The sequence below is a fragment of the Medicago sativa genome, chromosome 1, assembly GCF_051527215.1.
Source record: "Medicago sativa cultivar Bolivia chromosome 1, Bolivia_mono, whole genome shotgun sequence".
Classification (NCBI taxonomy): Eukaryota; Viridiplantae; Streptophyta; class Magnoliopsida; order Fabales; family Fabaceae; genus Medicago; species Medicago sativa.
In genome coordinates, this window is record NC_140749.1 from 30976356 (window position 1) to 30999276 (window position 22921).

The 22921-nt window shown below is 37.3% G+C and overlaps 3 protein-coding genes across 3 annotated transcripts; 2 read left to right on the forward strand and 1 right to left on the reverse strand.

Moving 5' to 3' along the window:
• Window positions 1-11430: 11430 nt before the first annotated feature.
• On the forward strand, window positions 11431-14341 carry LOC146954235 (putative TPR repeat-containing protein At1g05150). The gene has a single exon (XM_085715378.1). The coding sequence runs from the start codon at window positions 11769-11771 to the stop codon at window positions 14166-14168; it is 2400 nt and encodes a 799-aa protein (XP_085571504.1). The 5' UTR covers window positions 11431-11768; the 3' UTR covers window positions 14169-14341.
• Window positions 14342-17367: 3026 nt separating this feature from the next.
• LOC146954236 (basic 7S globulin-like) lies at window positions 17368-19098 on the forward strand. Its single transcript, XM_085715389.1, has one exon. The coding sequence runs from the start codon at window positions 17604-17606 to the stop codon at window positions 18915-18917; it is 1314 nt and encodes a 437-aa protein (XP_085571515.1). The 5' UTR covers window positions 17368-17603; the 3' UTR covers window positions 18918-19098.
• A 432-nt stretch (window positions 19099-19530) lies between these two features.
• Window positions 19531-20547, reverse strand: LOC146954237 (uncharacterized). Its single transcript, XM_085715394.1, has one exon. It carries the CDS (start codon window positions 20515-20517, stop codon window positions 19699-19701), a length of 819 nt encoding a protein of 272 aa, XP_085571520.1. The 5' UTR covers window positions 20518-20547; the 3' UTR covers window positions 19531-19698.
• Between the last annotated feature and the right edge of the window lie 2374 nt (window positions 20548-22921).

Consider the following 22921-nt stretch of genomic DNA (forward strand, 5'->3'; position numbering starts at 1 on the left):
GAAAGGCAACAGGCACAGTCAATCCGACCGTTCAAAATGACCTTCTTAGACCAAAAAGGATGCAGAAACTTGAATTTCTCAGATCGGGTTCTCAGAGGTATGTCATTCGGACGAACTATCCCCTCGAAAACTAGTAAGCTTAGGAACTAGTTTACTCCGGGGACCTAAATGTGCCTATCATCTGAAAGGCAATGGGCACAGTCAATCAAACCGTTCAAAATGACCTTCTTAGACCTAAAAGGATGCAGAAACTTTAATTTCTCAGATCGGGTTCTCGGAGGTATGTCATCCGAACGAACTATCCCCTCGAAAACTAGTCAACTTCGGAACCAGTTTACTTCGGGGACCTAAACGTGCCTATCATCTGAAAGGCAACAGGCACAGTCAATCCGACCGTTCAAAATGACCATCTTAGACCAAAAAGGATGCAGAAACTTGAATTTCTCAGATCGGGTTCTCGGAGGTATGTCATCCGGACGAACTATCCCCTCGAAAACTAGTCAACTTAGGAACTAGTTAACTCCGGGGACCTAATTGTGCCTATCATCTGAAAGGCAACAGGCACAGTCAATCCGACCGTTCAAAATGACCTTCTTAGACCTAAAAGGATGCAGAAACTTGAATTTCTCAGATCGGGTTCTCGGAGGTATGTCATCCGGACAAACTATCCCCTCGAAAACTAGTAAGTTTAGGAACTCGTTTACTTCGGGGACCTAAACGTGCCTATCATCTGAAAGGCAATAGGCACAGTCAATCCGACCGTTCAAAATGACCTTCTTAGACCTAAAAGGATGCAGAAACTTGAATTTCTCAGATCGGGTTCTCGAAGGTATGTCATCCGGACGAACTATCCCCTCGAAAACTAGTCAGCTTAGGAACTAGTTTACTCCGGGGACCTAAACGTGCCTATCATCTGAAAGGAAACAGGCACAGTCAATCCGACCGTTCAAAATGACATTCTTAGACCTAAAAGGATGCAGAAACTTGAATTTCTCAGATCGGGTTCTCGGAGGTATGTCATCCGAACGAACTATCCCCTCAAAAACTAGTAATCTTAGGAACTAGTTTACTCTGGGGACCTAAACGTGCCTATCATCTGAAAGGAAACAGGCACAGTCAATCCAACCGTTCAAAATGACCTTCTTAGACCTAAAAGGATGCATAAACTTTAATTTCTCAGATCGGGTTCTCGGAGGTATGTCATCCGAACGAACTATCCCCTCAAAAACTAGTCAACTTAGGAACTAGTTTACTCCGGGGACCTAAACGTGCCTATCATCTGAAAGGCAATAGGCACAGTCAATCCGACCGTTCAAAATGACCTTCTTAGACCAAAAGGATGCAAAAACTTGAATTTCTCATATCGGGTTCTCGGAGGTATGTCATCCGGACGAACTATCCCCTCGAAAACTAGTAAGCTTAGGAACTAGTTTACTCCGGGGACCTAAATGTGCCTATCATCTGAAAGGCAACGGGCACAATCAATCCAACCTTTCAAAATGACCTTCTTAGACCTAAAAGGATGCAGAAACGTTAATTTCTCAGATCGGGTTCTCGGAGGTATGTCATCCGAACGAACTATCCCCTCGAAAACTAGTCAGCTTAGGAACTAGTTTACTCCGGGGACCTAAACGTGCCTATCATCTGACAGGCAACATGCATAGTTAATCCGACCGTTCAAAATGAAATTCTTAGACCTAAAAGGATGCAAAAACTTGAATTTCTCAGATCGAGTTCTCGGAGGTATGTCATCCGGACGAACTATCCCCTCGAAAACTAGTCAACTTAGGAACTAGTTAACTCCGGGGACCTAAATGTGCCTATCATCTGAAAGGCAACGGGCACAGTCAATCCAACCGTTCAAAATGACCTTCTTAGACCTAAAAGGATGCAAAAACTTTAATTTCTCAGATCGGGTTCTCGGAGGTATGTCATCCGAACGAACTATCCCCTCGAAAACTAGTCAGCTTAGGAACTAGTTTACTCCGGGGACCTAAACGTGCCTATCATCTGACAGGCAACATGCACAGTCAATCCGACCGTTCAAAATGACATTCTTAGACCTAAAAGGATGCAGAAACTTGAATTTCTCAGATCGGGTTCTCGGAGGTATGTCATCCGGACGAACAATCCCCTCGAAAACTAGTCAACTTAGGAACTAGTTAACTCCGGGGACCTAATTGTGCCTATCATCAGAAAGGCAACAGGCACAGTCAATCCGACCGTTCAAAATGACCTTCTTAGACCAAAAAGGATGCAGAAACTTGAATTTCTCAGATCGGGTTCTCGGAGGTATGTCATCCGGATGAACTATCCCCTCGAAAAATAGTAAGCTTAGGAACTAGTTTACTCCGGGGACCTAAATGTGCCTATCATCTGAAAGGCAACGGGCACAATCATTCCAACCGTTCAAAATGACATTCTTAGACCTAAAAGGATGCAGAAACTTTAATTTCTCAGATCGGGTTCTCGGAGGTATGTCATCCGAACGAATTATCCCCTCGAAAACTAGTCAGCTTAGGAACTAGTTTACTCCGGGGACCTAAACGTGCCTATCATCTGACAGGCAACATGCATAGTTAATCCGACCGTTCAAAATGACATTCCTAGACCTAAAAGGATGCAAAAACTTGAATTTCTCAGATCGGGTTCTCGGAGGTATGTCATCCGGACGAACTATCCCCTCAAAAACTAGTCAACTTAGGAACTAGTTAACTCCGGGGACCTAAATGTGCCTATCATCTGAAAAACAATGGGCACAGTCAATCCAACCGTTCAAAATGACCTTCTTAGACCTAAAAGGATGCACAAACTTTAATTTCTCAGATCGGGTTCTCGGAGGCATGTCATCCGAACGAACTATCCCCTCGAAAACTAGTCAGCTTAGGAACTAGTTTACTCCGGGGACCTAAACGTGCCTATCATCTGACAGGCAACATGCACAGTCAATCCGACCGTTCAAAATGACATTCTTAGACCTAAAAGGATGCAGAAACTTGAATTTCTCAGATCGGGTTCTCGGAGGTATGTCTTCCGGACGAACTATCCACTCGAAAACTAGGCAACTTAGGAACTAGTTAACTCCGGAGACCTAATTGTGCCTATCATCTGAAAGGCAACAGGCACAATCAATCCGACCGTTCAAAACGTGCCTATCATTTAAATGGTCGGATTGTCTGTGCCTGTTGCCTTTCAGATGATAGGCACGTTTAGGCCCCCGGAGTAAACTAGTTCCTAAGATGACTAGTTTTCGAGGGGATAGTTCATCCGGATGACATACCTCCGTGAACCCGATCTGAGAAATTCAAGCTTCTGCATCCTTTTAGGTCTAAAAAGGTTATTTTGAACGGTCGGATTGAATGTACCTATAGCCTTTCAGATGATAGGCACGTTTAGGCCCCCGGAGTAAACTAGTTCCTAAGTTAACTAGTTTCCGAGGGGATAGTTCGTCCGGATGACATACCTCTGTGAACCCGATCTGAGAAATTCAAGTTTCTGCATCCTTTTAGGTCTAAGAAGGTTATTTTGAACGGTTGGATTGAATGTACCTGTAGCCTTTCTGATAATAAGCACGTTTAGGCCCCCAGAGTAAACTAGTTCCTAAGTTGACTAGTTTCCGAGGGGATAGTTCATCCGGATGACATACCTCCGTGAACCCGATCTGATAAATTCAAGTTTCTGCATCCTTTTAGGTCTAAGAAGGTTATTTTGAACGGTTGGATTGAATGTACCTGTAGCCTTTCAGATGATAGACACGTTTAGACTCCCGGAGTAAACTAGTTCCTAAGTTGACTAGTTTCCGAGGGGATAGTTCGTTCGGATGACATACCTCCGTGAACCCGATATGAGAAATTCAAGTTTCTGCATCCTTTTAGGTCTAAGAAGGTTATTTTGAACGGTTGGATTGAATGTACCTGTAGCCTTTCAGATGATAGGCACATTTAGGCCCCCGGAGTAAACTAGTTCCTAAGTTGACTAGTTTCCGCGGGGATAGTTCGTCCGGATGACATACATTCGTGAACCTGTTTTGAGAAATTCAAATTTATGCATCATTTTAGGTCTAAGAAGGTCGTTTATGCTATTTTAATAATGTTTTTATTTCACGTTAGTGTGGACCAAAAACACTTTTGGAGAATTTAACTTGATTTTAATGGTTAAAATGACGTTTTGTTCTTTATAATTAAATTGATCCTAAGCGAAGCTACTCCCCCTATCTGCTTTTTGCCGCAATCAATTCTCTCTTGTAAACAAAAGACAAAAGATCACGTGTGGTTTGTTTTTTTTTTTTTTGGTCAAATACGTGTGGTTTGTTCTAACTTTCAATTTTTTCCTTTCAAATCCAACTTAAGTTATGAAAGATGAATAGTTTAATTAACTTCAAAAAATAATATTTTTTTAGCTAATTTATTTTATGAAAGAAATTTGTCAGTTGATATAATATATGACTTAATTAACGGACCAAAAAAATGTAACTTTTTTTTACAGTTGAAAAAGACATATGTCCATTGCACAACATCGTATTTTTTTTCCTTAAAAAAAAATTGTCACAATCAATTATGTCAAACCCACACTAAATTGAATTGATATTAGTATCCAGAACAATAATGGTTTAACCAAAGTTTGAGACTAAAATTAGAGATAGAATTCAGTTTCATATCTTTTAGCGGTCCTTTAAATAAAAAAACTATTTACAGTAGTTAAATAAAAATAAAAGGTTTTAAAGTACAAGTGGTGTGCTTGGTGCAGCTGGCATGATAGTTTCTTTGCGTCATTCCTGGATGAGGTTTTGTTTTAGTGTTCGATTCCTGCAATGCCTCAATTATTATTAATATTTTTTTTATTTTTTTTTAATTCTGCTTCTTCAAGCTCCAGACGGGTCATAACGACCCGGTTGAAAACCCACGTTACCCGGAACGAAAAACCATGACTTTAAGCCATTTTAACTCCAAAAATTGAATTTGAACACGTAGTCATGAACCAAAAACCTTTTTTGTTTTGTTTCATGCAATTTTCTGCATTTTATATACTCAAAGTGTGGAATCAAAAATTTTAATTTCAAATAAAATTTCCCAAAATTCCAGAAAAAATTAGCATGAAAGTAGGCCATTGATGATACCAAAATAAAATATAAAGAAAACACAATCAAATTTTATATCAATAGTTATTCAATTTGCAACAGAGATGGCTCCACGATGGGTTTACACTATAACAAGGAGGATTTCGATGGTTTTTGTTGAACTTTGGGTTTTGAGTTTAACTGTATATGTCTTTGTTGTCGTAAACCATAACTATGCCTTCGAACCTGCACAAATATTGTTTATTGAACGCCGGTAAGCTGTGCCGGAGAGGTCGCCGACGATGGGGAGTGGGGAAGAAAGAAGTTTGGATCTTAAAATATCTGAATGTGGGACAGTTATGTTCTTGTTGGATGTGTTAGAGTGTGGAGAGATGTCTGTGTTCCTTATGTTTAATCTAGACCACATATCTAATCCAATGGTATTTTTTACTCCCTCACCGGTGAGGGACCTATTAGCTACCTCATCCTAGCCGTCACCCAACAAAAATATACAAAAAAATGTGAGTCTTGACACAAAAACTAAAGCAATAAAGAGAGAGAATGAGAACATGATGTGAGTATGAGAGAGAAAGTAGTCATAAAATTGTCACAAAATGGTTGTTCAAATATCATTTCTCATGTTTTAATGTACCGAATAAGCCTTTGATAACAAAAGTAAGGCTCTGTTTGGTAAATGACCAAGAAATTAGCTTATAGCGGATAACTTATAAGTTCGTTTGACAAAAAAAATCTTATTTGATAATAGTCTTTTCACCACGAGTTTATAACTTATTTTTTATGTTTTTTTTTTTTTTTACCGAAACAAAGTTAACTATTATCATTAATCATTCAATGTTCAACTTATTTTTTATATGTTATTTTAAGTAGTATTTGAGCTTATAACTTATCATCTTTTATTCCATTTTTACCCTTATTATTTTAACTAAAATTCATATTTACCTTTATAATTTATTATACTTTAAAATTAAAAGAACGCTATTGTATGATGCGTATTTATTTTATATATCAAGTATGCTGCTTATGTTTAGCACTCATTGAATGTATTGCGGTGCAACGACACCATTTCATATAATTTTTTTTTTTATTTCCTGACTTATTGAAAAAAGTTCAATTTTTTTCCGTATATACTTTTGTTTCTCTCTTGTTATTCTTTTAACACTTTTATTTTTATCCTTTTTTTAATCTTATCTATTATTTTTTACTTTGTTTATAAAAAAAAAAATGGGTTAATTATGTTTTTGGTCCCTACAAAATTGCGACCTTGTAAGTTTAGTCCTTACTTAATTTTAATAGCATTTTTAATCCCTACAAAAAATTTCTGCACTCAATATTAGTCCTTACTCAATCCAAATTTGTTTAATTTATGCTTAAACTCTTAAGTTTTTCAACAATTTTTTACAGGCGTGTTAAGAACGTTATTAAAAGGTCCTCCGAAAAAAATATCGCAAAAATTTGATTTCTACGTCCATATTTTTGTTACTTATATCTTAAACTTTTGTCGTTTTAAAAAATTCATATTTAATTTATTTCATGTTAAAAAATTATAGATTTTAGTAAATGAACCTTTCATAGTATTCTAAACTTGTATAAAAAGAATCGTTAAAAAATTTAAGAGTTTAAGGATAATTAAACAAAATTTATTTTAGCAGGGACTAAAATTATAATTAAATTTTTTTTTGTAGGGATTAAAAATGCTATTAAAATTAAGTAAGGACTAAATTTACAAGGTCGCAATTTCGTAGGGACCAAAAACATAATTAACCCAAAAAAAATTTATACTTTAGTCATTCGTAAAGTATAATAACTGAATGAAAAAAAGCTTAAAACAACTTTTTAGCAAAAAATATATATTGATTATATTAATAAATTTAAATGATTAAATATCTTAAATATTATATCATCTGGTCACTATTATAACATTTTAAATTTATTCATTAAATGATGTATGTGGTGTACAATAAAGATCATATACATTATTAATTAAATGAATGTAAAATGTAGTTTTTTACTTATAATAATAACCAAATGGTGTAATTGGTATAAATTGTTTTAAGGTGCGAAACACACCAAAGATAAATGGAAAATGATATTTGTACGATTATTTTTTAGAACAAATTGTTTTCCCTTTTTTGAGGAGACAAAAACAATAGAGAATAATAAAGGGCTTATGCGTGTGAGAGAGTCCCAGATTTTCCAGCAGTCGCGGACTAGGTGGTTGCGTGAAGGCGATGCTAACTCTGGTTACTTCCATTCGAGTATGAAGATAAGGAGATGGAGGAACTCGATTCTTGCTCTTAGGGTGAGGAATAGGTGGGTGGAAAGTGTCCAGGAGGTTCATGGGGAGGTTATGGATTATTTTCGTGGCCATTGATGGGGGGCCCTTTCCTTGTCTTTCGGAGATGGAGGCGGCGGACTTGACTATACCTTTTACCGAGGATGAGATTAGGAGAGTGGTTCTGGACTCGAATGCTAACAAAAGTCCAGGCCCGAATGGGTTTAACTTTTCCTTCTCTAAGAGGTTTTGGGATCTGCTCAAGGGGGAAGTTGGGATCATGTTCACTCAATTCTTTCATTCTGCATCTCTTCCGAGCTGTTTTTCCTCGTATTTTATTTCGCTCATTCCTAAGGTGTCGTCCCACATCCGTTTTGGGGATTTTTGCCCCATTTCTCTCATAGGGTCTCTCTACAAGTTGGTGGCCAAGGTGCTGGCCAGTAGGCTGGCGCCGGTGACAGATTCGCTTATCTCCTCAAACCAATCTGCTTTCATTAAAGGTCGTCAGCTGGTAGATGATGTGGTGGCGGTGAATGAGATCATTGATGTTGCTAGAAGGAAAAAGAAGGAGCGTCTAATCTTTAAGGTGGACTTTGAAAAGGCTTATGACTCTGTTAGTTGGAGCTTCCTGGAGTATATGATGCAGAGATTAGGTTTCAATGATAGGTGGCGTAGTTGTATTCGGGCTTGTGTCTTTTGTGGGAGGCTTTCTGTTCTTGTGAATGGTAGTCCGACAAAGGAGATCAATATCCATAGAGGGCTGAAGCAGGGTGACCCTTTGGCCCCGTTCCTCTTCCTTTTAGTGGTCGAGGGGCTGAGTGGCTTAGTCCGATCAGCCGAGGCTAAGGGTTTGTATCACGGCTTTAAGGTGGCTAGCTCCGGGATTTAGATCTTCCATTTGTAGTACGTGGATGACACCTTTATTCCTTGGGGAGCCTTCAATGGCAAATCTCTGGGATCTTAAGAATATTCTTCGCTATTTTGAGTTAGCTTCTGGGCTTAAGGATAATTTCCACAAGAGCTCTGTCATGGGGGTGAATATGGGGGCTGATTTTCTTCGCCTGGCGGAGCGGTTTCTTTACTGTAAGGTGGGTAGTGTGCCTTTCATTTATCTTGGGTTGCCTGTTGGTGCTAACCCCTGGCTCGAGAATACTTGGCAACCCCTCCTCCATCTTCTGACCAGTAGGTTGGGGTCTTAGGGGAACAAATTTGTTAGTCTAGGTGGGAAGGTGGTCCTTCTTAACTCCGTCCTTAATGTTATTCCTATTTTTTACTTGTCGGTCATGAAAATGCTCGTGTTAGTGTGGAAGAAGATTGTCCGCATTCAACAGGAGTTCCTCTGGGGAGGGGTTAAGCGGAGTAAGAGCATACCTTGGGTGTCGTGGTCGGTGGTGTGTAGGCCGAAGCGCGAAGGGGGGTTGGGGGTAAGGGATCTTCGTCTGGTTAACCTAGCCCTCTTGGCTAAATGGCGGTGAAGGCTTCTTTTGGGGGATGGTGGAATTTGGAGAGATATTATTTTCGCCCGCTACGGTGATTGCCTTCCTTCTCCCCATCTTAGGGGTAGGTCTTCGGGCCTCCGTGGTGTGTCCTCATGGTGGACGAACATTTCCCTCCTGGGTGGAGACAGAGAGGCTTCTGGGGATTGGTTCTCGGAGGGGGTGGTTGGGGACGGTCTTTCGACCCATTTCTGGCATGACCCGTGGTGTGGCTCGGTGCTTCTTCGTGTGAGATTCATCCGTCTTTTTCAGCTATCCCTCCAGCCGGAAGTGCGTGTGGGGGAGTTAGGATCGTGGGAGGGGACTGACTGGGTTTGGGATTTTAGGTGGATGAGACCACTCTTTGTTTGGGAGATTGACCTTCTTAACGAGATGCTCATGGTGGTGGTCAGGCATTCCCATGTGGACAGGAATGATTGGTGGTCCTGGACTCTCAGCTCTGATGGCCAGTTCTCAGTGAAGTCGACCTATTCTTCTCTTCTGAGGGGTTTACCGTCTCAGGGCTCCCCTGATGGTGTGACTTTGCAAGCTGTTACTGGGGTCTGGAAGTCGCGAGCCCCTTCTAAAGCGGTGGTGTTCTCTTGGCAGCTTCTGCTAGATAGGATTCCAACTAGGTTTAATTTGGTGCAGCGGGGTGTTCTCCTCCTAGAGGGGGGCTTAGGTTGTGCCTTCTGTGATGCTCCGTCTGAATCGTCGGTGCATCTTTTCATGGTGTGTCCCTTTATCCTCTCGGTTTGGTATCAGGTGTCTAGGTGGTTAGGCTGGGATTTTGTGCCCCCACTAGGTCTGGCCCAACACTTCATGTCCTTTGCAGGTTTAGGAAGGGGGAAGAGAGTTAGATTAGGTTTGCTTCTGGTTTGGCATGCTGTTATTTGGACCATTTGGACGTCCCAGAATGACCTTATTTTTTCTGGTGGCGCTCTTCGTGAGGAGCCTGTGGTGGATAGAGTTAAACTTCTAGCTTGGAAGTGGTACCTGGCTAAGTGCCCTGCTGGTTCCTGCACTTACCATGAGTGGGAGGTGTAGCCCGTCCTTTGTTGGCAGCGGTAGGGTTTTTGTGGTGGTGATCCTGGGGCTGTGGGGGGTTCCCTGCCTCATTCTTTCCCGTCCTGGTGCCCTTGGCTGGTCTTGGTGCTGTTTGTTTTTGCAGGTGTTTCGTAGGTTTGTGTCGGTCTCCTTTGGACGGTCACTTCTTGCTGTTGGAAGGTTATTTACTACGGTTCAGCAGCTTCCTTCAGCAGCTTCAAAACCATACCTTCACCTTCCAATGTGTGGTCCAACTTTTTTTTTTCCACAAAATAAATGAAATTTATTCATTTAAATTGATAGAATATATCGATACATAATAAACTTAAATTATTAAAAAAAATGTGAATTAAGTGATAACATCTATGTTAATGTTAATAAGATAAACATCAAAGTATATAAACTTAAAAATATGACCATATTCAAATAGTCGAAATACTAATAAACTAAAACTAATCTTTCAACTTGGATTAAATAAATAACAGATTAAGACGAGAAATCAAAAAACACACAATAAAAACACAAATCAAGTTAAGGTGAAATTACAAAAATATACGAAAGAAGACTACACATGTGAAAATCGTTTATTTAATTAAAGAGGAAGGAAAATCAATTAAACAATTTTTTAATTAAGGTATTGTTAACCAGTGTCCTGGGACATTGGTTAAGGAATCCAAAAGTAGAAAAATTGTCTTGAAAATATAAACTATTATTTTTTACTAACTAATTATTACTCCACTTTTTAATAAAATCTTACCACTTTTAACTACTTAACCAATGCACCGGAGACACCGGTTAACATTCTCTTTTAATTAAGTAGTTTAATGGATAAAAATTTATCCAATAATTCAGAATTCATACCGATATATATCTTGACGATATATATCTTGACGGTTAACATTAAATTAAACTTTGTTTTGCAACAACAATAAAAATCGATATAATTAATTATACAACTAGTTAAATTAAAGGGGAATTAGTCACTTTAGTCCCTGAATGGAGAACGATTCGTCAATTTAGTCCCTGAATGCAGATAAATTGCAAAATAGTCCCTGAATGTAGACTTTGTTAGTCAATTTAGTCCCTGAATGCAGACTCCGTTAGTCAATTTAGTCCCTGAATGTAGACTTCGTTAGTCACTTTAGTCCCTGAAATTGACCATGCAGGGACTGTTTTGCATATTATCTGCATTCAGGGACTAAATTGACAAATCGTTCCCCATTCAGGGACTAAAGTGACTAATTCCCCTAAATTAAATTAAGAGAAGAGAGAGAACGACAATGGAATGTTTTCTTCTTTAGTTACTTTACCTTTTGCTTTCCAGCTTAGCTGTGATTGACAATCACATGGTTGAAAACGATAATAACGACTACCAGCTAATAATACTTACTAAACTGCAAATCCCAAATCAACTCCTAATAATCATTTCCTATATCAATTTAGGGTTCTAATCTCAAATCTTAGTATTAAAAAAAATAAAATAAAATAACCTTATGAAAAATTGAACTGGTCCCCATTATTGAAACCTATCATCTTCACCACATGCACCCATCATCATCAACAACATCAACAACTAACAATTAACAAATTTCATTTCAACCTCATTCCCTACCTTAACCCCAAATCATTTCAAAGATTCTAATCACAAATTATGCTTCCAATTTCAATTTCAATTCCAAATCACTGAGATATTTTTTTTTTAATTTGTCTATTTCCCTTGATAATTCCCAACCCCAAATCCTAATTATGAATTTATAATGTTCCCTAAATTATTTGTTAGGATTTCAATTTCAAATCTTTCTAGTTTATCAAATTAGGGTTTTTTTTTTTTTTCTTCCAGAAACACAAACCGACCCATCATAGTTACCATCATCAAGTTTCAATTTTGAAGTTGAAAATGGCGACAAGAGGCACCAGATCGGAGAAGGTGCGACGAATTTTCACCCAATTCGACGCGAATCATGATGGGGGTTTGAATAGGGAAGAAATGGCGTCGCTTGTTGGTGCTGTAAACCCTAGGGTGAAATTCAGCGATGAACAAATCAACGCAATTCTCGATGAGGTTTTTCGAACCTATGCTGAATTTATTGATGGTGAGAGGGGTTTGACTTATGAGGGTCTTTTGAGAACTTATGATGATGGTGCTGGTGATGTTGATAGGGATTTTGATGCACTTGCTCTTGATCTTAATGTTGATGAGGCTGGTAAGGCTCCGGCGCCGGATTCGGAGGCTTCGTCGTCAATTGTTGATGAGAGGATGGCGGTGGAGTCGCAGAAGAAGCAGCGGACAGCTGCGTGGGCAGTGTCGCCGAATCACGGTATTGTGTTCGATGAGACGTGGAAGATTGTTGATGATTTAGAGATTTTGATAAAGAGGTTGAAGTTGAAGCAAGCTAAAGATGGGAAAATTAAAGGTGAGAATTTTGATGCTTATTCTGATGCTGGTTGGTCTCGCGAATTGGGGCCTTCGACTGAGATTTCGGATAAGAGAGTAGTTTGGGATGAATCAGGGCATGATTATGCTGTTTTTGTGAAGGAAGTAGGTGGTTTGAGAACTAGAGCTGATAATGCTAGATCAAGAGAAGAAGCTTTTGATGGACATATGGCAATTGGTAGAGTTTTGTATGAACATCAATTGTTTAAGGAGGCTTTGATTAGTTTCAAGAGGGCTTGTGAATTGCAACCTGTTGATGTTAGGCCTCATTTTAGAGCCGGTAATTGTTATTATGTTCTTGGAAGGTATAAGGAAGCGAAGGAAGAGTTTTTGTTGGCACTTGAAGCTGCTGAGGCTGGTGGAAATCAATGGGCTTATTTGTTGCCACAGATTTACGTTAACCTTGGTATTTCATTGGAAGGTGAAGGTATGGTTTTGAGTGCTTGTGAGTATTATAGGGAGGCTGCAATTCTTTGTCCTACGCATTTTAGAGCTTTGAAACTGCTAGGTAGTGCTCTTTTCGGCGTAGGGGAATATAAGGCTGCTGTTAAAGCGCTTGAAGAGGCTATTTTCATGAAACCGGATTATGCTGATGCACATTGTGATCTGGCTTCGGCTTTGCATGCTATGCGTGAGGATGAGAGGGCGATTGAGGTGTTTCAGAAGGCTATTGATTTGAAACCGGGTCATATTGATGCTCTTTATAATTTAGGTGGATTGTATATGGACTTGGGTAGGTTCCAGAGGGCTTCTGAGATGTATACGAGAGTTTTGGCTGTGTGGCCGAATCATTGGCGGGCGCAGTTGAACAAGGCTGTGTCGTTGCTGGGAGCTGGTGAGAACGAAGAAGCCAAAAAAGCTTTGAAGGAAGCATTGAAAATGACAAATAGGGTCGAGTTGCACGACGCAATATCGCATTTGAAGCAGCTGCAGAAAAAGAAGAACAAACCCAATGGGGATACTCCGGAAGAATCGCCATTTGTCATAGTTGAACCATCCAAGTTTAAGACAGTTGGTGATAAGACTACTGTGAGGCAGGAACTAGCCAGTGCTCTGCAAATCAGAGCACTTCAGAAGGTTGCTAGGTTGAGTCGTTGTAATGTGGAGCTTTTGAAAAAGGAAATGAGCGAACATGATGTGCCGGTGTCGTATTCTGGTACCGGAGTGCCGGAAAAATCCATCCGGAAACCGAACTTGGAAGAAATTCTTCGTAAATTGCTTAGTTTTCTGAAGCCAGACACTTTTCAAGGAGCTGTGAAAGCCATAAATGAGAGGATTCTTTCTGTTTTGGATGAAAATGGTTCAGGCAGATTAGATCTTGGAATGTTCTTTGCTATTCTTGCTCCCATTTGTGGTGGTCCTCCAGAGAGACGTAAAAGGATCGCCTTTGATGCACTGTTGTGGCGTCCCATGAACGAAGACGGTGCTAATTTAAAGAAAGTTGATGCTACCAGATACATCCAGTTGTTAAGGGCTGTTTATGTTCCTTCCCAAGGTGTTAGCGAATTGATGGAGGTTCGTGGAGACGTAGACACTTCAATGGTATCTTTCTCTGAGTTTCTAGTTATGTTTGATGATCCAGATTGGGGTTTTGGTATTATGCCTACCTTAGTGAAGCTTGAAACAGGAGATAGAAACCGACATGGCAAAACCATGTGCGCAGTGTGCCGCTACCCTATTATCGGTTCGCGCTTTAAGGAGATAAAATCTCATTTTAGTTTGTGTAACCAATGCTACAGCGAAGGAAAAGTGCCTTCTACATTTAAGCAGGAAGAGTACAGATTTAAGGAGTATGGAAATGAGGGTGACGCCATGAAAGATAAGTGTACTTGCTTTAACTTGCAATCACGGAATGAAAAGTAGATAGAGGAATTCAATCCTTTTTTTCTTCTTTTGATTTTTTGTTTGAATATTATCTTGGATCATCCTCTCACCTTTGTAATTTAGCTTTTCAGTGTGAAATATTTAGCTCGTGAGTTCATTAGTTATTGTCATTTTTTTTAATAATTGAATACGGAGATGATTTAACTGTTTTAGTAATTGTGTATAGTTATTGTGAAACCTTTAGACCTCTTTGGCCGTAAACAAGGAACTTGCAATTGTATAATGGAGATTGTTTGATGTTGAACAAATTTAACAAGGGACTTTTGTCAACAATTGAAGTTTGGATTCAAGGGATTATTACTTGGTGAAAATGGGATTATTTGTGGAGTCTGTTTGATAACCTATATCACAGGCATTCGTAGAATTTACAAGTCTTTTGTTGGATTCATTAACAGAGGGAGAATATTGAGAATTGTTCAAGTAAAGAAGCTGCATTCCTGCATTATAGAAGTTTTTGGCTTCATCTTATGCTGCAATTTGTATTTATAATAACTTGTCAACGCACTGACTCATCTCAAAGTGTTGGTTTCATCTCTTTTGCTTCCACTATGCCACTCCTCGGTTAATAGCCTAGATTCTTACATATCAACAGTGTGTATAATATCTCAATTCTCACATGCCCCATTCACCATATTCACCTGCTTAATTGAACTGTATCACCCCTCCTTTAGATGCCTCGTTCTCTTCATGCCTTCTAAATATTGACATTTAGACACTTGCAAGCGCTATTGGGTCTTTGCCGATCAACTAGATTGGAGTCATACTGCATCGGCGGTGGTGTCGTGTAATTCATGGATGAAGATGGTTCACCATACATCATGGTTGGCGGATACATGCGCTCATACTGCATCGGCGGTGGTGTCGGGTAATTCGTGGATGAAGATGGTTCACCATATGTCATGGTTGGTTGATACGTGCGGTTCATATTATTATAAGCATCTTGTTGTTGTTGTTGTTGATTCCCCTGTTGTTGTTGTTGTAGCATCTTCATATATTGATCATAATTATTTGGATATCCACCAAAAAAACTCGAAAATGAATATTCTTGACTATTATAAGCTGCTTCTTCTTGTTGATGCTGCTGATTCATAGCCGGCCACGGATGGATATCAATATCATCCTCATTGTTACTTCTATTACTCTTTTTTCCAAAGAGTGAAAACCGACGTAAAAAAAAATCACCACCACCTGTTACCTGGTAAGTTGGACCTCGAAGATTCTTCATTGTGTGCCATGATGTTATACCAGCTACCACGTATTTCAGCATTTTTCTTGATATTCTTTAGCTTTTTTACGAGTATGTTTGGATCCACATCACCTATCACTAGTACTATGACTATCCCTCGCTCTATGTCTTGTACTTGCACACCCTTCACCCCTGGAAAAAGAAAAAGAAAAACTTCATAAATTAAAACAAATCCAACCTACTAAAATTGAAAGAAAAAAAAATCATACTTCCTAGTATCTTGAATAATTACAATTTTTTATGCAAAATTAGAATTGTTATTGTTTTTAAAGAATTAGAATTGTTATTTTATCATTGTGATATATTGACATTCCAATTTTATTGCACTTTCAAAAGTATTGTTCATAATAAATTTGCAAACAAATAATCATATTTAATAATATATATGAAATATCCTCAAATCTAACTAATAATCAATATTGAATAATATATGTGAAATATTCTCAAATCTAACTATTTTGCTCTACATATGTAGACTAAAGTCGTAAAAAATGAGCCGAACTACATGTTTGAATGGGTTGAGCCTAAAAAAAAAAAAGATTGTTGTTTACTCTAAAAGATTTTTTTGTCACACACTTGAAAATGACCAAAATACCTCCAACGATAGTCGTTCGCTCCAAAAGAAAAATTAAACAGTGAACGGTAGTTAACTGCAGTTGGGGGTATTGAAGGTCATTTCCAAATATATGATGTCAATCTTTGAAGTCTAAAGAGAAATCTTAAAAATAAAATTAAAAAAAAAAACTAGCCTATTGACCTTTGAGTCGGCCTACTATCAACATTTTTATGTTATTTTTTTGTCAAAAAAAACTTTAAAAGTTATGGTCTAGTAAAAATAACATTAATAAAATTTTAAAATTTATCATCTATTTTAAAAATGACACTACCAAAAAAAATCTATTTTAAAAATGATTAATAAATAATATATTAAAATATGTAAACTTAATAAAAAGTGATGTGTATAAATAAGATATTTCAATATGCAAACTTAATAAAAAGCGTTGCATTATTTCCTTAAAAAAAACCGATGCATTATTAGCAAAAAAAATGCATTTAGTTAAAACTCTTAAAAAAATTAAATTTTATAAATTATAATTTATAAATCTGATATAATTGAAGGAATAAACCAAGAGTTTATTAAACCTCATAAGTCATTGGTATACATTAAGTTGTTTAAAATATAAAATAAATAAGTCATTGGTAATATCTAATTAAGGAGAGCTCTGAAAAAGAGATAGAAAAGTAGCGCATGCTATTGTTGTATGTTTGATTTTGTAAAAATTGAGTTTAACAATTAATTTGACTATATTTGTCAAAAAAAAAAAATTAATTTGACTATAAAAATCAATATAGATACAAAAGCAAGATCATTCTACTTTGGAAGACTTGATTTTGTAAAACTAATTTTGTAAAAATAAATTTTGGTTTTGCAAAAATATATTCAAAAGTTACATGCTACATGATTTTAGTGTACAAATTAATTTGAGTAACATGATTTTGTTAAATTGGTTTGAGCGTAAAAAACAATTAACAAGGTGAAATTGAAAGGTATTAATTTTATTTTATTTTGAAAGAAAAAAGGTATTAATATATAGTATCAAGAATTGTATGAAAAAACAAAAATTTGATAAAGTAAAAAGATCAAGGATGTACTATGAGAATGTACCATTGATATTCGACAGCACTCTCGGTACTTTATCCGCACAGCCTCCACAACAGTTCATCTTAACCTTGAGAAAACAACGCTATACATAAAGAAAAGACCAAACAACACATCAATAGCTTTCTTACAAGTTAAAACTACCACAACAGGAAGAAGAAGAAAAAACAAAACAATGTGTCAGGGACAAAAGCCAAACTAAATGCACAAACTCCACACGTTTCCTTTGCATCATTACATAAAACAAATGAAAACTGCAAACCATGCAACTAAGCTTTTCCTCTTAGCTGCCAAGTAACCCTCAACCCCCTCACACTCACCAACAGTTTGTTTTCTTATTAATCTCAAGTTCATCAATCCATCCCAACATTATTCTGGAAATTCATAACCATCAAACACTTCCAAAATAATGTCACAATCTCTGCCGCTTATTAAAAACGGTCCCTCTTTATATATAGTGTAATTCACTAACTTGATCAACTCAACACATCTTTCTACACACACCAACATGGCTTCTATTTCCATCCTTCATTTTCTACTCATTTCTCTTTTTTGCTCCTTCCTTTTAGTCTCATCTCGCCACCAACAACAACCAAACACCAATCCAAAACCAAATCTATTGGTTCTACCAGTTCAACATGATGCTTCAACTGGACTCCATTGGGCCAACATCCACAAAAGAACCCCATTAATGCAAGTCCCAGTTCTCCTTGACCTCAATGGCAAACACTTATGGGTCAACTGTGAACAACACTACTCATCCTCAACATACCAAGCACCATACTGCCATTCAACCCAATGCTCCAGAGCCAATGCTCACACATGTCACACGTGTGTCTCTTCTTTCAGACCCGGTTGCCATAACAACACATGTGGGCTTATGTCCGCAAACCCGGTCACTCAACAAACAGCTATGGGTGAACTGGCTCAAGATGTCCTCGCTATTTACGCCATTAACGGGCCTAAGCCCGGCCCAATGGTTACAATCCCTCAGTTCCTCTTCTCTTGCGCTCCTTCCTTTTTGGCCCAAAAGGGCTTACCCAATAACGTTCAAGGCGTTGCTGGGTTAGCCCATTCACCCATTTCACTGCAAAATCAACTCTCATCCCATTTTGGACTGAAACGCCAATTCACCATGTGTCTCTCTCGTTACCCAAATTCAAATGGAGCTATACTTTTTGGGGATGCACCAAATAACATGCATTTTGGTCAGGGCAATAATTACAATAACAAAAACAACCCTAATCTTTTCAATAATTTGGTTTACACCCCATTAACAATTACACAACAAGGAGAGTATCGTATACATGTTACTTCCATAAGACTTAATCAACACACTGTGGTTCCAGTGAGCGCACCTATGTTATCATCATATCCAGAAGGTGTTATGGGAGGAACATTGATTAGCACTTCAATTCCTTATACAATTCTCCAACACTCTCTCTTTGAGGCATTAACACAAGTATTTGCTAAGCAGTATCCAAGACAAGCACAAGTGAATGCTGTTGGACCGTTTGGTATGTGTTTTGATTCCAAGAGGATTAACCAAGCTCTTAGTGTTGAGTTTGTGATGGATAGGCCTGATGTTGTTTGGAGAATCTCTGGTGAAAACTTGATGGTGCAGCCACGAAATGGGGTTTCGTGTTTGGCATTTGTTAATGGTGGGTTGCATCCTAAAGCTGCTATTACTATTGGAAGTCGTCAATTGGAAGAAAATATGATGATGTTTGATCTTGCAAGGTCAAGGCTTGGGTTTACTAATTCCTTGAACTCCCATGGAATGAAGTGTTCCGATCTTTTTGACTTCACCCATGCTCCATAGATCTCATCACACTTTATGCGTGTGAGACAGAGAGGGATATGTATCCGTAGAGTGTATGCTTAATTATTAAGTATAAGCATCTACTTTGTTGTTGTTTTCATGGTTAATAAAAGTACTAGTAAAGAATAAAATCTTGAAGTGATGAATGATAAAGACACTTCTTGTGTTGTTTAGACACAAATTTGTTGTTTCAGTAGACCGTTTTTGGTATAAGTGCTTTTTTTTAATAAAATAATGAATTTTAAAATTTGTTTAACAAGACAAAGCGACAAACAACGACTAAGTTCAATTCAAGGTTTAGTATCGTGTGAAAACACACTTGTGATGGGTCACGATCCTCTCCATATATAACTTTTTCCATTTGTTGCAATTTGGAGAGAGATAGACACATGCCGATGCAAATGTTGATGGAATAAAAAATGATTCCTAAGTTTGTAAATCAGCGTCACTACAGTCTTCGAAAGAAGCGAAAATACAACATCTTTCATGGATATTTTTTTTTCTAGTAATTTCATATATCAAATTATCTAACACTCAGAAACTATAGTGAACACCATCTATTATCCATACAAAGACTAAAATGATGAATCATAAGTAAACAACAACCAAATAGTTAAAATCAAGTATTGCTTGAGCATTGTATAATTGTTGAACAACAAAGTTGTAAAAAACAAATAGATAGCAATGCCAATTCGTTACATGTTATTAAAGACCAACAACAACCAACGAGAAATATTGATGAACAAAACAAAGTGTGAGGATGATAATGACATGAACGTCACTAGTCTTTATCGGTAGTACGTTTCTTCTTAGAATTAGCATAACTCTTGAGATGAAAATCAAGAAAAAGAGCCAAAAGAGAAGCATTAAAAACAGCATTGAAGCACCAAGCTTTCATCCCAGAGCATCCACCACCAGTACTGGATCCGAAGTGATAATAAAGCATGAGACCGGAGACGGCGAAGCTGAACACGAACTGAACAATCTGGCAGTCGGTAACGACGCGTTTCCACGGCGGTCGGATTCCAACAGTGGTGAGGAAGTAGTAAGAGTACATGATGACGTGGACGGATGAGTTGGTAAGAAGTGCAATAGGGAAGAGTGATTGAGAAGAATTAAGCCATAGATAACACATGATAGGGACGGTGGAATGATGGTACACGTGGAGGAATGAGAGACGTTTGATGGATCTTAAAAGGATGATGAAGAGAGTGTCAATGAATTCAAGATATTTTGAGAGGTAGAAGATGTAGGCCCAGAAGAAGAGGGGACCATTTGGAGGGGTATGAGGAGGGAAGCAGATGGTGGAGCGGAGGTTGGGGGTGTGGGTTAGGATGGTGAGGGAGGTGCCAATAGCCATAATGAGGGAGAGGATGGAGAGGATGAGGTTGTGGAGTGCGGTGAAGGGTTTGAGGAAGTGAGGTGGGATGGGTGGGAGAGGGAAGAGGAGAAGGAGAGTGAGGGAGAGATAAAAGGCTATGGAAAGAGAGAGGAAAGAAAGGGATGAGGCTGGAGTGTGAGGAGGGTTCCATGTGAAATTTAGAATGTTTGGATGGTAGACTAGCCAATGTTGAAGGATTCTGCCAATGGGGTTTTCCATTCACCTCTTTTTGGATAGGAAATGTGTGTTGGGGGGGGGGGGGGGGGGGGGGGGGGGGGGGTGTAACATCCTGATATGTTATATACATGCCTTTCGTACTAATTTCTTTGATTTATAATTTTTTCAACAACTTATTTTATTTTATGTGTAAAGAATTTAAGAAAATTATAAAACTCTCTATTTGTATTAATTAGATATTTAGTTTTATTTATTATTAGTCATCTTATTATCTATTTGATAGGTAAACTTGGTGTGACTAAATAAGATAATTAATCTACTACTTGTTGACATGTATGTCTTTGACTTACAAAATCATACTTTTTGTTATTGATTATTGATCCTAGCTATTTAAGTAATTATTAAGAAAATTGTAGTGGAGTGGTAGAAAAGAAAGAAAAAAAAACGTGAAACCAAATTCATAGAAGGTAGTTTAGTCATGCTTATCCTTATTTTCTGCTGCAACCTATTTTCTTCATATGTGCAATAATAAGCAATAAGTCACAAGAGGATAAAATAGTTAAATAACAACTTACCTCGCAGAGTGTGACATTCATCCTTATACTTAGAGCCACTGAATTTTGATGACTTAAGGAGAATATCTTATAATATAGTCATATCAAAATAATCATGAATAGAGAATAAGTCATTATAACTAAACATATATGAGACTCTAATTAGAAGTCAATATGATTTATACAAGAATTCAGATGTAAGGATGATACATATTTCAAAAATTGCCTCAATTCTTAATAATGTAAAAACAGAATATGATATTTTAGTAAACAATTTATTTCCCAAATAATAATATATAAAATATTTATAATTGTCAAAATAATTCCAAAATTTATGCCAAATTGATCAAAATAATAATTGATAATTGATAGGCACAAAATAATAATAAATTTTGGAATATTTGGCTTGACCCGGATCGGCATCTGTCGGCCTGTAACTTCTCGCCGTAAGACAACAGTTTTACCAAAAGGATTTAAAATCATAAGTGATTTGAGAGAATTCGAAAATTCTTGAATTCATCAATTGATTAAGGGCAAATCACATAACAATATATAATTAATATGATTGTAGAGAATATCAAATCCATGATCTATAAACATGAGGAATGCTAGCATATTAGAATTTAGATTCATGCTATTCAACAAAACGTGATTCTTCGAATAGGATTTGCAGTATATATGATTCATAAACTTTAACAATAGTATATAGAATTTGTTAAATATATCAGGTTCATGAATTTCAACACGTCAATTTGAACGAACAATAGACGTATATATAGGTTCCGTTTCTACTTGTATATGATGAATTCATTCATTCAATTCAAATAAGGTTCACATCGACGAAACCTATTTGGTACACAGAACAAAAAAATACAGTTGCATTCATGAAACCCTTAAAACAATTTTGGCATTCAGATTGAAAACTAAAACCATATATTAGGGTGAGAAAGAAATTTGCACAACAACTTACGGATCAAACGATGCATAACAAATTGCAAAAGTATAGCCATAAATTGTATCTAATTGGCTCTGATACCAATTGATAAAAGTTTTAGAATTTAGCCATCGATTACTAGATACAAATTATAGCATATCATCAATAACAAAAAAAAAAAAAAGAACAAGAGATTGTGTACCTTTGAATTAGGTTGATGAAGGATAACCGTAGACAACGCCAACAACTATGAGAGGGGTAACTACCCTCATTCCGTCTAGCTCTAGGTTTTCTCACCAATCTTCAGAATAATTAACCGTCTAATGGGATGACGTTTACATAGCTAAACGGCTGAGGGCAGGGACCTCTCATTGGGCTTATCTAAATGGTCCAACCCATCACGGTCCATTTAGTAACAAAAGCCCAATCACTCAAATTCATCATATAATTAGTGCTTAACACAATAGACCATAATTTATATTATGACATCAACTTATAATAATTGATTATTGTCAATCCATAATTGATTAATTAAATAATTAATCCAACAATCTCCCACTTGGATGACAATACTCAATTACTGAAAAAATAAAAAAATTCACTTGTCATAAAGAATTTAAAAATTTAAAATTACATGTATGGTCAAAGCACTAATCATTCAAAAGAGAAGTAAGCTTTAATGCTGCAGAAATTGAATCCGATAAGGAAAACAAATCATACAGATCAAAGACTCACTTTTCTAACAAATGATGAATCTATAGTGACACGTTTGAATTAAAAAGAATATGTCACTAAAGAATAGCCCAAGCATTTTAAAAATGCTACAACAAACTCCCACTAACCCAAAATAACATAGACTTAATCAAATCATTATGAGTTACAATACTCATATATAAGTATGTGGTTAGTGGTTCTGCCAATGAGTTTTCAATTCCATAAAAGTCATATATCCACATAG